The 19,563-nt window shown below is 44.2% G+C and overlaps 1 protein-coding gene across 4 annotated transcripts in view; it reads left to right on the top strand.

The window, feature by feature from the left end:
* The window catches only part of ITGAE (integrin subunit alpha E), a 146,889-nt gene that overhangs the window by 27,867 nt on the left and 99,459 nt on the right, over window positions 1–19,563 (top strand). For all 4 annotated transcript variants that reach the window (XM_082245840.1, XM_082245838.1, XM_082245839.1 and 1 more), the window contains exons 3-4: window positions 15,952–16,076; window positions 17,179–17,249. In XM_082245840.1, coding sequence (XP_082101966.1) covers window positions 15,952–16,076; window positions 17,179–17,249 — 196 coding nt within the window. The remainder of the gene's footprint in view (window positions 1–15,951; window positions 16,077–17,178; window positions 17,250–19,563) is intronic.

Genomic DNA, 19,563 nt, shown 5'->3' with positions numbered 1-19,563 from the left:
TGACCTAATTCACCTTTTCTGTTTTTTTTTACTCATTTCCTCATTGCCCACCAGTGCCACGTATCAGTGCCACCAGTGCCACGTATGTGTCCACCAGTGCCACATATGTGTCCACCAGTGCCACTGCCCACCAGTGCCACAAATCAGTGTCCACCAGTGCCACATATCAGTGCCACGAATCAGTGTCCACCAGTGCCATGTATCAGTGCCACATATCAGTGCCACAAATCAGTGTCCACCAGTGCCCCATATCAGTGCCACGTATCAGTGCCATGTATCAGTGCCACGAATCAGTGTCCACCAGTGCCACGAATCAGTGTCCACCAGTGTCACGTATCAGTGCCACGTATCAGTGCCACGAATCAGTATCAACCAGTGCCACATATCAGTGCCACGAATCAGTGTCCACCAGTGCCACGTATCAGTGCCACGTATCAGTGCCATGAATCAGTGTCCACCAGTGCCACTTATCTGTGTCCACCAGTGCCACTCACACAGACCAAGCAGAGATAATGGAATATATATACCATTACATATATATATATATACCATATAGGCATGGCTGCAATGTGGGGAATGCCTGGCTAATCTCTTTCTTCTTCCTGGAAAGTCTGATAACAAGTCGTGTCAATTAAGATAAGGAGGCGACTCCCATTGAAGTATATGGGACAAGTCAGATCACAAGTCGCCTCAAAGTAGTACAGGACCCTTTTCTGAAGTCGGAGCGACTTCAGTAGTGCCAATTAAGACGGCACTGATTGATTAACATTGCCTGGGGCAACACAAGTCGCCTCACAAGTCGTGCTAGTGTGAATGGGCTCTCATCCGCTCTTTTTGTCCTGTTTACCATTATCATTGAAAATGAAAGTAAAAGAAAATCCCAAATTGGGCTGTCTCCAGAAAAGTAATAGAGGGGAAAACTTGCAATGGGGATTCTAGTTCTGGTGGCCTGGGGGTCCCCAAAATAAAAAATAAGTTGTGCCTATATTTTTTCACCGGTTTTGGACTTATTTATCATTTACTTATAATTTGAGATTGCATATTTCATTCATAGTTCACATATGGTTTTAATTTTATATTATTGTGTCAATTGATTTTGTCATATTCACAGTGCAGCTTTTTAATTCTTCAGTATTTATTTTGGTGATATCTCACTGTAAGTTGCAGCTAATTTTGATTGTTTAGCACGGTTAGGGGTGTTACATGCCTATAGTTCTACTTTAAATACCCCAAAACTTTAAATATTTTTTTAAAGCAGTGGCCTTGTAAAAAAAAAAGATGGAAGTTGCAATGATTTTTCCTCACATTTTCATATCTGTTTATTAGGTTTATATTTCAATAAATTCATTTGATGCAGACACACACAATATAATGCCTTTTTTTTGTAAATTAATTTGTGTCAAGTAAATGGATACCAAGTATGCTAAGCTAAAATCTGTGTGTGTCTGTGAAATAGCAAAAATGTATGGAACCTCAAATTACCAATGGACAATACTTAAAGCAATAGTATACTCCATTATTTGACTTTTAACTACAGAAAAGCCTATAATAATGCTTACCTGTGGGTACAATTAATATCTCCTAAACCTGCACGGTTTAGGAGATATTCAACCTGCATGCAGCCGCTGACGTCAGCGGCGCATGCGCTCTGAAGGTCCGGCAGGCCTTGCCGGAAAGTGAAACTCCCGTGCGCATGCCCGGGAGTGACGTCATCACGTCTCCGGCCACTCACAGTGCCGGAGCCGCCGAACCCGGAAGAGACACCGAGGGAACATGACGGCGCCCTCAGCGTTCTCCAGATGACCGTGTCGGGGCTTCGTTCTAAGGTAGGTATTTCATAATGAGCTAGCATGCGATGCATTCTAGCTCATCATGTTTTTGTCCTGCAGGGTTTGTTTTTTTTGTTTTTTTTTTCCCCTCGAGGATAAAACTGCTTTAATGTCTCTACAGTTCATCAGTTTGGAGTTAACTGTAAATGAGGGACCAAGAATTTGTTTAACCACTTCTGGACCGGAAGGTTTTACCCCCTTTATGACCAGGCCGTTTTTTGTGATTCGGCACTGCATTATTTTAACTGACAATTGCACGGTCGTGCGACGCTGTACCCAAATGAAATTGGTGTCCTTTTTTTCCCACAAATAGAGCTTTCTTTTGGTGGTATTTGATCACTTCTGCGTTTTTATTTTTTGCTCTATACTCTATAAACAAAAAAACGACAATTCTGAAAAACAAACAAACAAAAAAAACAATATTTTTTACTTTCTGCTATCATTCTGCTAACATTCCCAATAAAAAAAATGTAAATCAAATGTTTTCATCATTTTAGGCCAATTTGTATTCTGCTACATTTTTTTTTTTTTTTAAAAATCCCAATAAGTGTATATTGATTGGTTTGTGCAAAGTTATCGCATCTACAATCTATGGGAAAGATTTCTGTCATGTTTATTTATTTATTTATTTTTTTACTAGTAATGGCGGCGATCTGCGATTTTTAGCGGGACTGCGACATTGCGGCGGACAGATCGGACACCTAAATGACATTTTTGACACTTTTGGGGGGACCGGGACATTACTACAGTAATCAGTGCTAAAAATGTGCACTGTTACTGTACTAATGACACTGGCAGGGAAGGGGTTAACCTAGGGGTGATCAAAGGGTTAAATGTGTCCCTAGGGGCTGCTTTCTAACTGAGTGGGGGATGGGCTTGCTGAATGAACACAGAGACCTGTGTTCCTAAATAGGAGGAACACAGGATGCCTGTGTTCATTACTGACAGAACAGCGGTCTGCCGTGTTTACAATGGCAGACCTCCGTTCTGTCTCTACGGGGGAGCGCGGGTGACCGGCAGACATCGTGGCCGCATCAGACATCGGACCCGCTGATTGGCTCCCCCTGTGACCAAACAGTGCGTGCGCATGCCTCCGTCGGCACATGCTAGCGGTTCTGCAAAGCGACGTACAGATACGTTGGTTGCGGGACAGAGCAGACTTGCTGCAGTAAAACTACAACGGCTGGTCAGCATGTGGTTAATCTCACTCTGGTGTGCACGGTGATACCCAATATGTGTTGGGTAATCGTTGTTTACATCCACATGTGTGTCCTACATGTGTTTGTATGTATGTGTACAGAGTGACGGGGATGCTTTTAACTTAAATTCCCTTGCAGTAAACAGCCTATTTGTCTTCAGCAAGCCAAGTCCAATATGTTGACGTTGTCTTTAAAGCTTAAAGTATAACTAAAGGCAAAACTTTTTTGTTTTGTTTTGAATAGAGTGGAGATAGATTATAACCCCTGTCATGTTTCTATTGCTGTCTGTGCTCCCGTTAGGGAGATTCCCCCTCTCTATTTGTCCTGTTTATCATTTTAAGTAAAAGGAAAAGAAAGTTCCAAATTTTGGGTTGTCCCCGGAAAAGTAATAGATGGGAAATCTTCCAATGGGGACACTAGTTCTGGTTACCTGGGAGTCCCCAAGTTGCAGGGATTTCCTCTCACTTCCTGTTTTGGTTTGGGGACAGGAAGTGAAGGGAAATCTCTGCAATGGGACACAGATGCGGAAGAAAAATCTGACAGAGGTTATAACCCTGCCTTACTCTATCCAAAATGTAAAAAAAAAGTTTTGCCTATAGTTATACCTTAACTGCACTTCCAGTTTAAATTATGCATGTGCAATTCGTTTTTGTCCGTATATAAATTCAGACAAATTTTTCAGATCTGAAATCTCTGATGTATCTGAAACTCCGAATGAAATAGTAACAAATTTTGTTGAAATGTGTTTAATTTTGTTTCGTTTATTCATTTTCTAACAAATTCCAAATTTTCATAACGATTTGAATCGGTTGAAAAATTATTGACCGTTTCGAATTCTGTGTGAAGAATAACTGGTTGTTAGGAGCAGCCCTGGAAGCTGGCCACTGCATCCTTAACCTGCTCCCATCCGCGCTACAGCCTATATACGGCTGCAGCGCGGACTTGAATTTTCGGGAGGCCGTTTTTAAACGGCCTCCCAGTGACACGCCCCCCGCGCGCTCCCGCGAGCGCGCATCGGGGAGAATCTGTGTCGGCCGTGTCCCTTGGACACGGCCGATCACAGATCGTGGTGAATGGCCAATCACAGCGGCCATTCACCACGTGATCAAGCCGTCCAATGAGAGATGATCTCATATGTAAACATGAGATCATCTCTCATTGCCGGCGCTCCTTCCTCACACAGAGCCTGCAGTGTGAGGAAGGAGGGGGAGCCGTCAGCCGCCGGGGACACACAGCGATGTAATCAGGGCACCGATCACCAGTACCCTGATTACTAAAGGTAAAAAAACACACACAGTGCCCGCCATCAGTGCCCACAGTGCCCGCCATCAGTGCCCCCCATCAATGCCCACAATCAGTGCCCATAGTGCTGCTAGTCAGTGCCCATCAGTGCCTGCTCATCTAGGCACTGATGAGCACTGACTGGCAGCACTATGGGCACTGAGTGTGGGCACTGATGGTGCTGCCCATCAGTGCTCATCAGTGCCGCCCATCAGTGCTCATCAGTGCCACCCATCAGTGTCCATCAGTGCCATCCGCCAGTGCCCATCAGTGCCGCCTATCAGTGCCCATCAGTGCCGCCCGTCAGTGCCGCCTCTCAGTGCCCAGCAGTGCCACCTCTCAGTGCCACCTCTCAGTGCCCAGCAGGGCCGCCTATCAGTGCTCATCAGTGCCGCCTATCAGTGCCGCCTATCAGTGCCGCCTATCAATGCCGCCTATCAGTGCCGCCTATCAGTGCTCATCAGTGCGGCATATTAGTACCTCCTCATCAGTGCCCATAAGTGCCACCTCATCAGTGCCCATAAGTGCCACCTCATCAGTGCCCATAAGTGCCACCTCATCAGTGCCCATCAGTGCAGCCTATCAGTGCCCATCAGTGCCGCCTCATCAGCGCACATCAGTGAAGGAGAAACATTTATTTTCAAAATTTACTCGCAGAAAATAAGAAAAACTTTTTTTTTTTCAAAATTTTCTGTCTTTATTCTTTTTTTTTGTAAAAAATAAAAAACCCGGAGATGATTAAATACCACCAAAAGAAAGCTCTATTTGTGTGAAAAAAATGATAAAAATTTCATATGGGTACAGTGTAGCATGACTGCGCAATTGTCAGTCAAAATGTGACAGCGCTGAAAGCTGAAAATTGGCCTGGATGGGAAGGGTGTTTAAGTGAACAGTAGGCAAGTGGTTAACAACCAATGACTCGTCAGCTGTCAGCGGGCTTCCCCACTGACAGCTAGAGGTCTAAAACACCCTCCCCGCTAAGTTAGAGCTAGAGCTCTCCAATCAGCAGGGAGTGTGAGAGTCCCTGATTGCAGAGCTATATGTCTTGTCAGCAGTTGTGTCAAACGTCTGCAGAGAGACTATGACTTTTTCACAGATAGCAATGGTTATTCTTTAGGCTGGGTTCACACTGATCGGAATTGGATGTGGGTTTCCCGCATGCAATTCGCATGACAGGAGAGTGTAACTGGCTCTCAATGGAATCGGATCACACATCTCCGGGGCAGGCACGGTCCGCATTGGAAAAGGATCCTGTGCGTCTTTGGCTTTGTTTCAGGTGCGAATTCAGGCAAAAACTCGGACCTGATTCGCACCTGAATCGGTGAACAGGGACGCAACGGACCCCACGCTGTAAGCCACATCTGCAGCATGTGTGAACCCAGCCTTACAGCATTGTGGCATGGGACAGACTTTTCTAAGTTGTGGCTGCTTTCTAAAGAAAATGAACTGTAAGACTTTTCACACCTTTTGTCTTTAGGGATCTGGAATACAGTAATACCTTGGTTTGTGAGCATAATTCCTTCCCGGAAGCATGCTTGTAATCCAAAGCACTCATATCAAAGCAAATTTCCCCATAAGAAATAATGGAAACTCAGATGATTTGTTCCACAATCATTTATTCATATAAAAATGATTACGGCAATACAAAATACAGTATAAAGTGTACTGTGTAATTTGGCCTTTATCAGGTGCTCGTCCCCTCCCCTTCTAATGCTGAAAACACTTTTATTATCTTATATAATCCTCTTTGTTTCCCAATGCTAGCTGCTCCTGTCACTGTGTTTTTAAAAAAAAATGCTGACTTTAGCCGATTTCAGAGCGCCGCTTGACCATCACATGACTGGCCGTCTCTCTCCTCCTCTCCTCCTCCCCTCCTGACTGACGTCAGCGGGGGAAATCTTGGCTCCACCCGCTGCAGCTGTCAGGTGGGGAGAGAAGAGAGGCAGTGGGTCACGTGACCGGCCGGCTCTCTCCTCCTCTCCTCCTGACTGACGTCAGTGGGGGAAATCTCAACCCCGCTCGCTGCAGCTGTCAGGCGGGGAGAGAAGAGAGGCAGTGGGTCACGTGACCGTCCGGCTCTCTCCTCCTCTCCTCCTGACTGACGTCAGTGGGGGGAGATCTCGACCCCGCTCGCTGCAGCTGTCAGGCGGGGAGAGAAGAGAGGCAGTGGGTCACGTGACCGGCCGGCTCTCTCCTCCTCTCCTCCTGACTGACGTCAGTGGGGGAGATCTCGACCCCGCTCGCTGCAGCTGTCAGACGGGGAGAGAAGAGAGGCAGCGGGTCACGTGACTGGCAAGCTCTTTCCTCCTCTCCTCCTCCCCTCCGGACTGACATCAGCATGGCGAATCTCGACCCCGCCCACTGCAGCTGTCAGGCGGGGAGAGGAGAGAGGCAGCAGGTCACGTGACGGCTCTGAAATCGGTATAGAATACAGTGACAGGAGCAGCTAGTATTGGGAAACAAAGAGGGCTATAGCAACATGGCAGTGTGGATTAACAAACACTTTAACATTGTGAGTGTCTTTCTTTTTTTTTACATTACCACTACTGCTGGGATATTGCTCGTATATCAAGACAGCGCTCGCAAGCCAAGGCAACATTTAAAAAAAAAACTTTGCTCGTCTTTCAAAACGCTTGTAAAACCGCGTTACTCATAAACCAAGGTCTTACTGTATATTTAGATGATTTAAACTGAAAGTCCAGCTGGAGTTTACAAGAAAATTCTATTTCAATATTGTTATTGAAGGTTTTCACAAAAAGTAGAAGAATGAGAATGAAGATTTTAAACAATATGCAATTTCCACAATATGCAGCGCATATCTAACATCAACAGAAAAAGTTTGCGCTATCAAAGGAAGAACAGATTGTGTAAAGCCCCAAGCCCCATGTTAACTAGGGATTACTCTCTCTAGAGCAGCCTTTTTCAACCAGGGTGCCCAGGCACTCTAGGGTGCCTTGAGGTTCCTTCAGGGGTGCCCTGGCAAAATGTCTAAAAATTGCCCAAAAATGTATACAAGCTGTCAGATGGACGAAGCCTGCCTTTTAATTACATATAGCCACAGATTTTCATTGTGCACCATTACAACCCTTCACCCACCGGCGTCCTAACAACCAGTGATGTCATCAGTTTTGATATGAAGGGTATTGAATACCTGCACAGCATCCTTGTTTGACCCTCCTCTGCCTATCTGTCAACACTGGGGTCACATTAGCTAAGTGATGGAGAGAAACTGAGGGAGAAGAGAAACATAGGAATACTAGTCAGTACCAGTGTGCAAAAGTGTATTCGCTTTATAAGAATAAATCACCTCTAATGTTGGGTGTCCTACATGTGTTGATGCTGCCACGTTATATAAAAATAGAATAGTTTTTTACATTTATGATTGGGGTGCCTCGAGATTGTTCATAATTTTAGAGGGTGCCTCGACTAAAAAGGGGGAGAAACACTGCTCTAGAGCTCAAGAAAATTCTATATGCAGATAACATTTATTTTTGGCTTTTCTACTGCTTGTAGAAGTTTATACACCTTATATATGCTTGCCTTACATACCTTATTTGTACAAAATGTAAGGTTTCAGAAGCTACATACTTTGTTTTACTTTGGAGTCTTTTTGACTTTCCGTTAATCATCTGCTCAAATACCTTGATGTTGTCTTTGCTTTGGTGTAAATATTGTGTGTCATTTTGTTTTCCACTACCTGCAGCTCAGATACAAGCTAAATGTCACCATAAGAAGGGCAATCATGATTTTTACATATACAGAGACAGAATTTGGGCAAGCTTTGCTTTCTACAATGTATGATTCACATCACTGTGGTTTTGTGTCTGTCAGGTCCCTTATGACTCAGAAATATGAGATTGTTTCACAGTCTATATAACTATTTATGGTTTTCTAGCAGAAGGCAAGTGTGATACTGCACCTAGGAACAAGAAGGCTGCTAAAATCTAACTTTATATATTACGAAACAATTGTGATGCGCACTGAATGCTTAATGTCACTAACCAAATGCTTTAGGGTTTGTTTATATAAATGTTGGCCTTTGAAGAGTGATCCATGGTGGAACACCTTTCAGAGGAAGTTTGCCAGGCAGTGAAGAGATAATGTCACCTCCATACTGCCTGTTTTAACCCCTAAAAGTCCACACTGCCACACCGCAACCGTGTGTATTGCAAGTGTATATTGCACTTAAATCATACAGGGTGGGGGGTCATTTTTGCAAAGCATCTCAGCAGCAGCAAGTGTAGCCCGCCCCCCCCCCCCTTCATCTTAGGGGGGTGGTTGGGAGGCTGGTTACAATTTTCCTTGGCCGGGAGCGAATTCAATAATTTGAAATTTGTTTGTTCCCAACCTTTTTTGCTCGCTTTCATCCCCTTAAACTCTTTTTTAATTGAACAAACGCACTGAAAACAACAATTTTCTAAGGCCCCATTCAGGCGTACCTGATCGGATGCTCCATGCACCCCCTATGGAGCGGTGGATGTCAGTGGAAACATCTCCGCTGACACCCGCTGCTATCCAATCAGATCCTGTCCGTGAAATCCGAACAGATGGAAACCCTATTTTACATGTGTCTTGAGGATCGGATTGGATCAGATAGGATCGGATGAAAATGAACAGGTGGTCTGTTTTTATCCAATCTCCCATAGAGGACAGCGGGGATCTGACAGCTCCGTCTCTGCAAAGTAAGCGGAGACGGACCTTTCATCCGCCTGCTCAGCGGGAATCGGCGGATCGATCCCCGCCCGTGTGAAAGGGGCCTAAGAAATATTCTACAGATGTAAGACCAACTTTAGAGCACTAGTGTTCTTCTGCGTTCCTTTCTTTGATAGCGCCATCTTTTGTGTCACTACTAACTGGGGTGTTGAAAATAAAGGAAAAAAAGGAAAATGTTGGGTCAATTTTACAACTAGTCAAAAGACCAAAGATGACATGTAGGGTCTCCTAGACACGGGGCTAGCCATCTTTCTGCTCGCCATCACAGCAAGGCACTTTGACAGAAGCGAATGTCAGATTCCAGCTCTAATAAAAGCAAAATATTTTAGGTAGGAAAATCAATAGTCAAAAGAGCTATGGTCATATTAATCACTTCTGGACTGAAAGGATTTGCCCCCCTAATGACCGGGCCATTTTTTTCGATGATGCACTGCATTATTTTAACTGACAATTGCGCGGTCGTGCGACGCTGTACCAAAATAAAATTAATGTTATTTTTTTTCCACAAATAGAGCTTTATTTTGGTGGTATTTGATCACCTCTGCGATTTTTATTTTTTGCGCTATAAACAAAAAAACAATGACAATTCTGAAGAAAAAAAAATGTATATTTTACATTCTACTATATAACATTCCAGAGGCTGACTGGCAACTTTCGGCCCAGGGGGCAAGTACAATACAGAGGCCCATGGTGCAGGGACTCGGCCCCCCTCCCACTCTCCCTCTTCCCGGCCTCCTTCTGAACCTCATTCCAGGCTGCAGCTCCACTCCAGGTACTCTCTACCCACCGGCTGAATCAACCCGGCCAGCAGGGGACGTTTGGGAAGAGGGGGACTGGGACAGCTCAATTGGGGCTGGCCGGGGGAAGAGTCTCCTGTGGGGCATGGAACAGGCTTCTGCTCAGAAACAGTTTACACCATCCATGCTGGGGGGCTGCGCTCTGTCCTTTTCTTCATCCTGCACTCAGTAGTTCAGCAGTGGAGACTTCTTACTTCTCTTCACCAGGAATAATTTAGGCATGTCTGTTGCAGAAGCAGTTCAGCCTTTTTACAGGACATCAGAGCAGCCCAGGGGGCAATTGCCCCCCTGCCCCCTGGCCCAGTCCTCCCCTGTAACATTCCCAAAAAATTTTGATTTAAAAATCACATTTTTTCATCCTTATAGGCCAATTTTGTATTCTGCTACATATTTTTGGTAAAAAAGAATCACAATAAGCGTATTTTGATTGGTTTGTGCAAAAGTTATCGCATCTACAAACTAGGGGAAAGATTTATTTATTTATTTTTTAGCGGGACCCCTAACTGACATTTTTGACACTTTTGGGGGTACCAGTGACATTACTACAGTAATCAGTGCTAATAATATGCACTGTTACTGTAATGACACTGGCAGGGAATGAGGTTAACCTAGTGGGTGATCAAGTGTTTTAGTGTGAGCCTAGGGGAGTGTTTACTAACTGTATGGGGGTGGGCTTGTAAAATGTTCATAGAGACCTGTGATACCATATAGAAAGAAGAACGGTCAGCTGTTGTAAACACAGTTGACCGTTCTTCTTTCTGAAATGATCACAGAGCCCTGTGATCCTATATAGAAGGATCACAGGCGTTCTGTGATTATTTCAGAGAGAAGAACGGTCAGCCGTGTTTATATCAGCTGACCGTTCTTCTCTCTCAGCGGGGGAGTGATCGCGGGTGCCTGGCAGCAAGCCGATGTAGGGCTACGTCTGTTCACGCAGGAGAGGCTGCCTGCCGCAGTAAATCTACGGCGGGCGGTCTTAATGTGTTTAACCATATGGACATTGATACATTAAGTCAGGACATCTAGGCATACATGACCCCCAATTACCAAAGGTCACAGAAGAAGACTGTACAAGAGGCAAAGTATAATCTGATTGATTGCCGTATTCATTTTTCTCTAGTTTTTTTTTTAAATAAGTTCTGAAAGGCCAACTCTGGAATAAAATGTAATTATGTGTAGCAGTATTTCCAGGCATTGGGCCTGATGTGGTTCTGCCATCGTTACCGGTAACACTTCCAACACATTTAAGTTGAAAACCCAAGTGTGAGAACTGAGACAATGACCATTTCGGCATCTTTGGTTTATTTTGTTTATTTTGTAATGGGGATGGGAGAAGGGAATGACTGGGATACTCCTCTGGCTCAACTAGGTTCAACTGGGACACTGTACAGAAAAATGCCAGTTAGCGCTGTCTTGACGCCAGCTGAATGCCGGCCAACGCTCCCTTGCGCTTGAAGATACTGTTCTGCTGAACTGTGCTGAAACTTCGACTTTAATACTCAGATTAACCCAGTGAACAGCTCCCTCCAGCCCTTCACTGACTGAGGTAGCTCCTTGTAACTGCTTGTGCTGCTGCAACTCGTTACACTGTACACACTAGGCACCCCCTTGACACTAGCTGGCTCCTGGATCCCTGGGACCTTCACCGGAGTGGTCCCCTCTACACTTCATGCAGACCTTCAGGGGCAATTCACAGTACTCACGACCTTGGAAGGCTTTTCTGGAACTGAACCCCTCTATTTCCACTAGTCCTGGGCACACCAAATCCTCTCTGCAGCTCAGGTCAGCTCAGCTCTCTCTCTGGACTCTCAGGCAGCCACCCGAGACACCAGTTCCTTCTGACAGGAGGAGAGACAGCCGTGCCCTCCCTCCTGGGACTCTGTTTCCCGCCAAAGACGCTGCGTCATGCGTTCCCCTCAAACTTATACCCACTCCCAGAATCCTCTGTGGCAGATTCTGCCTTCTGGGGTAGATACAGGCCTGAATGAGCCACTGATTGGGTTTCCTCCACTGCCCAATGAGAATCCTCTCATGGCCACACCTGGGAGACATGACAGCCCAGCTTAAAATCATGGCCCTGCTGTTAGGCAGCCAAGGCCCACTATGCTTCTACCTAGCACCTACCTTGTAGGGTGCTACATATGTATAGACCATACCTGGCTGATGTCCCTTGAAGCTAGAAATCTCTGAAGCAGACACCACTGCTCCAGTGATCTCCACTTACTTCCAGGTCCCCTGCTGAACGGCCACGATGCATTGTGAACACAGGAGGTTTGCACCATTCAGAGAATGCTTCGAATTTTCTGAATGAATGCAAAGCATTCTCTGATTGGACGAGTTGGAGAGGCAGGGCAGTGACATAAAGGAGATGCATACTAAGAATTATATCAGCTTCTGAAAGTGCTTAAAAAAGTAGGGTTTATTATCAATTTAACCCATTTAAAACCAACGTATTTAAAAGAACTGGAGTTCCACTTTAAGTAAAGAAAAAAAAACTATTCTAACAAGACCATGGGGTATTCTGCTTTCTATTTAATTTCTGCTAGTTTGAGCCTAATAAATGAAAGAAAAAATGTAAAATGCCTTGTTACCTATAGCAATCAATCAGCGTCCTTGATTTTTTTCAGATTGGTTAAAATTACCCTGGTAGACTTTCTTTTTACATTAAGCCCATAATTATCCACACTGTAGGGTCTTATTTTATTTAAGAAAATGATTTACTTTATTTTATCTGACTGAACAAGTCACTTTAAAACTTTGTTTAATTGTGACGACTATAAGTCCAGTAAGAACTGAATATTTTTTAATAAATAAAACAGTGGAACACCACTGGGAGGGTTGATTTTTGTTACTTGTCTAATAGGGCATAAATACAGAGTTAAACTTCCATTAGACAGTTAAGTGGACCTAGTTGAAGATGTCTCTTTTGGTCCCCACCCCATTAAAACTTTTTTTGTTTTGGATAGCAGGGAGAGGGATTAGAACATCTGTCAGGTTTTTATTGCTGTCTGTGCCCTGTTAGGGAGATTCACCCTCTCTATGTGTCCAATTTACCATTCTCATTAAATGTGAAAGTAAAGAAAATCCCCAACTTTTGGGTTGTCTCTAGAAAAGTATTAGAGGGAACATGTTCAAATGGGGACACTAGTTCTGGTGACCTGGGGGGCCCCAAGGGATTCTCTTAATCTGCAGGGATTTCCTCTCACTTCCAGTTTGTCTATGGGACAGGAAGTAAAGGGAAATCTCCACTATGGGAAACAGATGGAGAAAAGAAAAAATCTGATGGTTTATAATCCTTCCCTACTCCATCCAAAATAGAAAAAAAGTTTTGCCTATAGTTCCACTTTAATGATAGTCTGATGTACTTAATATGGTTTTATTCCTATGTTGTATGCCCATATAAGAATGCTGAAAACTGTTAGAAAGACCCAAAAGCATTACAGAAAATTTTGTTATTTGAGGTACGTTACAGCTTAGCTGGCATACAATTGGTCTCTGGATAATACATTTTATAGCAATCCACATTTATTTGTATATTCTATGTACAGTATATACTTTAGCCTGTGTGAACACTTCCATGGGCATCATGGTTGCTAACAAAATCCATGAACGTGCAATTTGCTTGTTGGCAGATGATCACCTCTTTGGGGCATGCACATATTCAGACATCCCAAGTCTCCCGCGGCTTGCGGGAGTCTCCCGCATTTGGCGGGCGGCTCACGGACACCCGCAAGCGTCATGCGATCTCCCGGCTGCGGCGGGAGACTTCGGATGTCTGCAGAGCCAGTGACAGAGCAGCTGCTTCCTGTATAGTTCCGGCTCTGTCACAGGCGAAGTGATATGAAATGCACCCCTTCTCCTGTGACAGGAGCCACAGGAAGCAGCGGCAGAAGATCGGACTGTGCAATCTGTCCTCCTCTACCCTCCTCCTACAGAGATATGAGGTAATAATGCTGGTGATTTGTGAGGAGTACAATCCTTTCCAGGTCATATCTGTGGTGCTTTCTGCTTCTGGGAAGTTGTATTTGTCATATTTTAGAAATCTTATATGGCTCTAGAAGGTGTAGTGATATCGTCTGTAGTGTCCTCAATGGTTCAGGCATCTTTGTACCTGTCACATAGGACCTCTCTTCCTCCTGTAGTACAACTTATTATTAAGTGGTCAGATCATTAGAAACCAGAAGTGAAGTAGGAGGTGTGTGTTAGTTAATTAATTAAACTGGGTTGAAACAGTGTAGGAAGTAGTATTAATCATAGTGATTCTGGGATGACAAGCCAATAAGCAGTGCATAGGATTAGGAAAAGGGGGAGGAGGTAACAAATAGGGAATCCTGGTGCGGGAAGGGCGTGGAGGGGGGGGGGATTTAGTGCCACCTCCCTAAAATTAGTTTTTGCAGGTTGGGATGCCTGCATATTGCTTAGTAAATCTTGCACATTTTAGGTGCATTTTAACCACTTTACCACCGCCCACAGTAATATTACTGCGGCAGAGTGGCTTGTTATCGTCTGACGATGTAGTACTACGTCGTCAGACACTCCCCCTTCTCGGCGGCGCTTGCGCGCCGCCGGAGGCTCGCTCCCGCTGTTTTCAGTCACAGCGGGAGTCGGGCCAGGGGAGGAGCGGCGGCGATCGCCGCCGCTCTTCCCCCGATCGTCGGGGATCTAGTGTGGAGATCCGCCCGCCTTTGTAAACACAAGCGGGCGGATCTCCATAGTGACAGGGAGTGACAGATCGGACTGTTCAGCATAGCTGGACATCCGATCTGTCCATGACTCACTCAGTCCCCTCCCCCCCCACACGTTAGTAAGCACCAGGCATACATTAACCCCTCCCTCTCCAATAAAATTAACCCCTTCCCTGCCAGTGTCATTTTTACAGTAACAGTGCATATATATAGCACTGATTACTGCAGTAATGTCACTGGTACACCCAAAAGTGTCAAAAATGTCAGTCAAGGGTCCGATCTGTCCGCCGCAATGTCGCAGTCCCGCAAAAAAAATCGCAGATCGCCGCCATTACGCGTTAAAAAAAAAAACACCAAAAATGACAGAAATCTTTCCCTTTGTTAGTAAACGCAATAACTTTTGCGCAAACCAATCAAAATACGCTTATTGTGATTTTTTTTACCAAACATAGGTAGCAGAAAACAAATTGGCCAAAAATTTTTAAAAAAATTGGTTTTTACATTTTTTTGGGGGGGAATTTCATATAAAAAAATGTTAAAAATATTGTTATTTTTTTCAAAATAAACGCTCTTTTTTTGTTTATAGCGCAAAAAGTAAAAATCGCACAGGTGATCAAATACCACCAAAAGAAAGCTCTGTTTGTGGGAAAAAAAGGACATAAATTTCGTTTGGGTACGGCGTCGTACGACCGCGCAATTGTCAGTTAAAGTCCCACAGTGCCTAATCGCAAAAAGTGGCCTGGACGGAAGACAGCAAAATCCTCCGGTGGTAAAGTGGTTAAATGCATTCAATATATGACGTAGCCCAGAGGCGTAACTAGAACCTTCAGGGCCCCGATGCAAGAAACCATGAAGGGCCCCCTAGACCCCTGGCCGGGGCCCTTCCCTTCAAGCCCGGGGCTCTTCCCACTAATCCTGGGGCTCTTTACTCTCATTGCATGGCCTTTTATTATGGTCCCGCATCAGGATCCATTCACAAGTTCTGCAGTGGGCCCCCTTCCTGCAATCTTGGGGCCTCCCCACAGTGGTGAAATGCCAGGGCCCGGTCGCAAGTGTGACCTTTGAGATCCTAGAAGTTCACCCACTGGTTTGCTACCGGGCCCCCTGGAGCATGGGGCCCGGTAGCGATTGCAACCCCTGCAACCCCTGTAGTTACGCCCCTGACGTAGCCCAACTCCAAAAAAGGCATACAAAGTGTATCAGAAAAATGTCAAACATGCACCACGATGCACAGAGACTGCACTGCAATAAAAGCCTCTACTTTTAATAGCAGGCATGTGAATGGCCCCTTAGTGGAATACTTTCATAACATCAGTAGGAAAGGCTGTTGTATTATTTAGCTTTTTATTAGACAGAAATTGCCCCTGCATGAAAAAAGCACTGATTCACTTTAAGTATTTTCTTGTTTATGACTGCTGTTGATTCATGTTGATTCTTCTTTCTACAGGGTTTATGTTGTTTCACCACTAGAAGAATTTGGGAAGAGGACATTTGAAGGGATATTTAAATGTGCACTGAAAAATGGTATTCCCACTCTAGACTGCACAATAGACAACATTCTTTCAGCGGCAGGTATGGAGATGACACTCTTCTCATCAATTAATGTCCTATCATATTTCTAAACAAAATTTGGCAGGTACGTGTAATATTTCTCAGCAAAAAAACTCAAGGAAACCTAAAAGCCCTCTCTTGAAGTGGCTCTGCACCATTATTTTCCAACACTAAGCAAATATACATTGTAAGCCAAAATTGGTTTAAAAGCTAAAAAGGAGGGTTATTATTATTATTATTATTATTTTTTTTTTTTTACAGTAACATAACTTTCTTTCCCAAGCCCAGTATATGTAGATATATATATATATATATATATATATATATTGTATATATACAGTACTCTCTCTCTCTCTCTCTATATATATATATATATATATATATATATATATATATATATATATATATGTATATATATATATATATATATATATATGTGTATATATATATATATATATATTTTTTATTTCTTTTTTGAACTGCCTTTTTTTAGAGAATAGGTGCAGCCTGCAGGCACTCCCCCCCCCCCTCCTTCAAAGTCATCCCTTGTTTTCGCCCCCTATCCACCTCTGAGGAGCACCCCTTGGTTCCATCCCTAGCTTACCTCCCAGTAGTGCCCCTAGTAGACAGTAAAGAATAAAGTTTAATTTTGTGGTGCTAAGCAATTTGCATGGAATTTGTTAATGATAGTAAGAAAAGCAGTAAAATAGATCCCCTGCAGCCATCAACGGTAGACCCTAACCCCCTCAGCCACAATAGATCTCCCCAAAAAACAAAAGACCCCAGCAAAACACTACTTCAGCAACAATAGATCCATCCTAACTCTCAGCTACAATTGACCCCCCAGCAACAATTCTTCATCTCAGCAACGATCCTCCCCAAAAAAAATAAATCGCCCCAGCAACAATAGACCTGCCCGCAACAAGGTACCCCCCAAGTAACAATAGATTGACCCCAGCAACAATAGATCTCCCACCAGCCAGCATTGATAGACCCTTCAGCAGACAGCAACAATAGACCCCTCCCTCAACAATAGATCTCTCTTAGCTTATTAGGCCAGATTATATATTTTATGGACCATAATCTTTGTATTTTGAGAAATGTATCTTTTATCACATTCTAGGGCAAGGTAAAGTGGTCCAAGGTGTTCCATATCCAACTGTGTCCCAAGCCAGAAGTTCAAATAGTACTCTGGTAAGTTTGTTAAAAACTCTTGATAAAATGCAAAGTGGCCTTAGAGTGGGGTTTGTTTTAATCTAAAGCAGTTTTTCCTCATCCCCCGCTCCGCCTGCACATGGCACTTTTTTCTACAGCAGCAGGAGGAGAGGCGGGCACTGACACAGGAGCATAAAGGCAAGGAGGGAGGGGGGAGAAAGGAGGACAGGAAGGCTGCGGATGACAGAGGCACGTAAAATGACCACAGTGTCAGGGGTCAGCAGCCATGGTATACCGTGGTCAGTTTACAGAGGGGAGGACATAGCCAGGCAGGATCAGCCAGGTATTTTAGGTGATACGGGGAGCCAAATTACACAGCACAAGCACTATGTTGTATAACATGCTTTAAGGGAACAGGATAATATTTTTTTTAGGTTAACAAATGCTTTAAATATAAATGCCGCCATTTGCCCTTTAAAAATAAATACTCATGTAGCAGGATTTCCAGCCTTTGTGCTGGATGTGGGTCTGCCAGGGTTACTGCTAGCAACAACAGCACATTTAAGCATGTTCTCAAAGTGTGAGCACTGAGACAAGAAACAGTCCGGCATCTTTGGGTTTTGTATTTACAGTATTTAAGGAACTTGGATGGGAGAAGGGAATGAGTGGGATACTCCTCTGGCTCGACTATACACAATGTAACTGGTCAAGAAAATGAGAAAATGCCTCCTGACGCCGACTTGATGCCGTCAGAATGCCGGTCAACACCGGTTGGCGCTTGTTAGCGCTGACTTGCTGTCTTCTTAACACTGAACTGACCTTGACACGGTGACACCCCCTCCTAACTGATGTAGCTACTTGTAACACTGCTGCAACTCTTAACACTTCAGGGCCCACACTGGCACCCTCTCTCACTGAATTCTCTTCAGGGCTTAGACTCAGGCACCCCCTTTTCTAAGCTTCCTCCTGGTTAGCTGGCTCCTGGATCCCTCCCACCTGGAGTGGTCTCCTATCCTAAGCAGACCCCGGGGCAGTTCACAGTACTCATGACTCTGCTTTCCTGGAAACTCCAACCCCAATAGCTCCACACAGTCCTCAGCACACTGGATCCCTCTCTGCAGCTCAGCTCAACCTTCTGTCCTCTAGGCCGACCGCCAAGGACACCTTTCCTCTCACCAACAGGAGGAGAGACAGCCGTCACCCCCCTCCTGGGACTCTGCTTCCCGCCAAAGACACCCTGTCATGTGCTTCCCTCAGACTCATAGTCCCCTCCCAATATGCATTCTGGCAGAATTTGCCCTCTGGGATGGATACAAGCCCTGGCGTGCTATTGGTCCGGTTTCCTCCACTGTCCAATGAGAGCCCTCATTGGATACAGTGGGGAGACTCCCCAACTCAACAGTCACAGCTGAGAACACATGACAGCCTGACTGAATAATTGGACCCTGCTGATAAGCAGACAAGTTTTCCCCTATAGGTTACCTAGCACCTACCTAGGAGGGTGCTACACTCGAAATAAGTATAATCCCTATGCCCCTCCCCTTCATTACATTGTTAAAAAGGGGTGGAGCATGGGTGACCTTAAAATTATGCCCCCCCCCTGAAAAAAGTTCTGTGGACGCCCATGATTTTTTCCTCTAGTAAAAGCACCTTACACAGTATAGTAAAACACTGGCTAGGCACACATTTGATCGCCCCTGGTGTTATCCCCTATCCTAGCCAGTATCATTAGTACAATGACAGTGTATATTTTAGCACTGATAACTCTATTAGCGTCTCTAGTCCCAAAAAGTGTCAAGAAAGTCAGTGTCAGAATGTCCGCCACAATATCACAATCCCGCTATAAGTCGCAGATCGCTGTCATTACTAGTAAAAAAAATAAATAATAAAAATATTACATAGTTTGTAGATGCTATAACCATTGGGCAAACCAATCAATATAAGCTTATTGGGATTTTTTTTTACCAAAAATATGTAGCAGAATACATATGGGCCTACATTTTTAGAAGACATTTGTTTTTTCCAATTTTTTTATTGGATAGGTTTTATAGCAGAAAGTAAAAAACATTGTTTTTATTTTCAAAATTGTCTGTCCCTTTTGTTTATAGTGATAAAATACCACCAAAGGAAAGCTCTCTTTGTGGGGAAAAAAGGACATACATTTTATCTGGGTACAGTGTTGCATGACCGGGCAATTGTCAGTTAAAGTAACGCTGTGTGATATCACAAAAAATAGCCTGGTTAATGAAGGAGGATAAATCTTCCAGGGGTCAAGTGGTAAAGTGTTTGTAAAGGCACAAGGTTTTTTACCTTCATGAATTCATAACACTGTAGTCCTTAGCAACAACACATT

This window comes from Pelophylax lessonae (genome assembly GCF_965119305.1).
Source record: "Pelophylax lessonae genome assembly, chromosome: 2".
NCBI classification, from domain to species: domain Eukaryota; kingdom Metazoa; phylum Chordata; class Amphibia; order Anura; family Ranidae; genus Pelophylax; species Pelophylax lessonae.
This window is presented reverse-complemented; position numbering and strand designations above follow the sequence as displayed.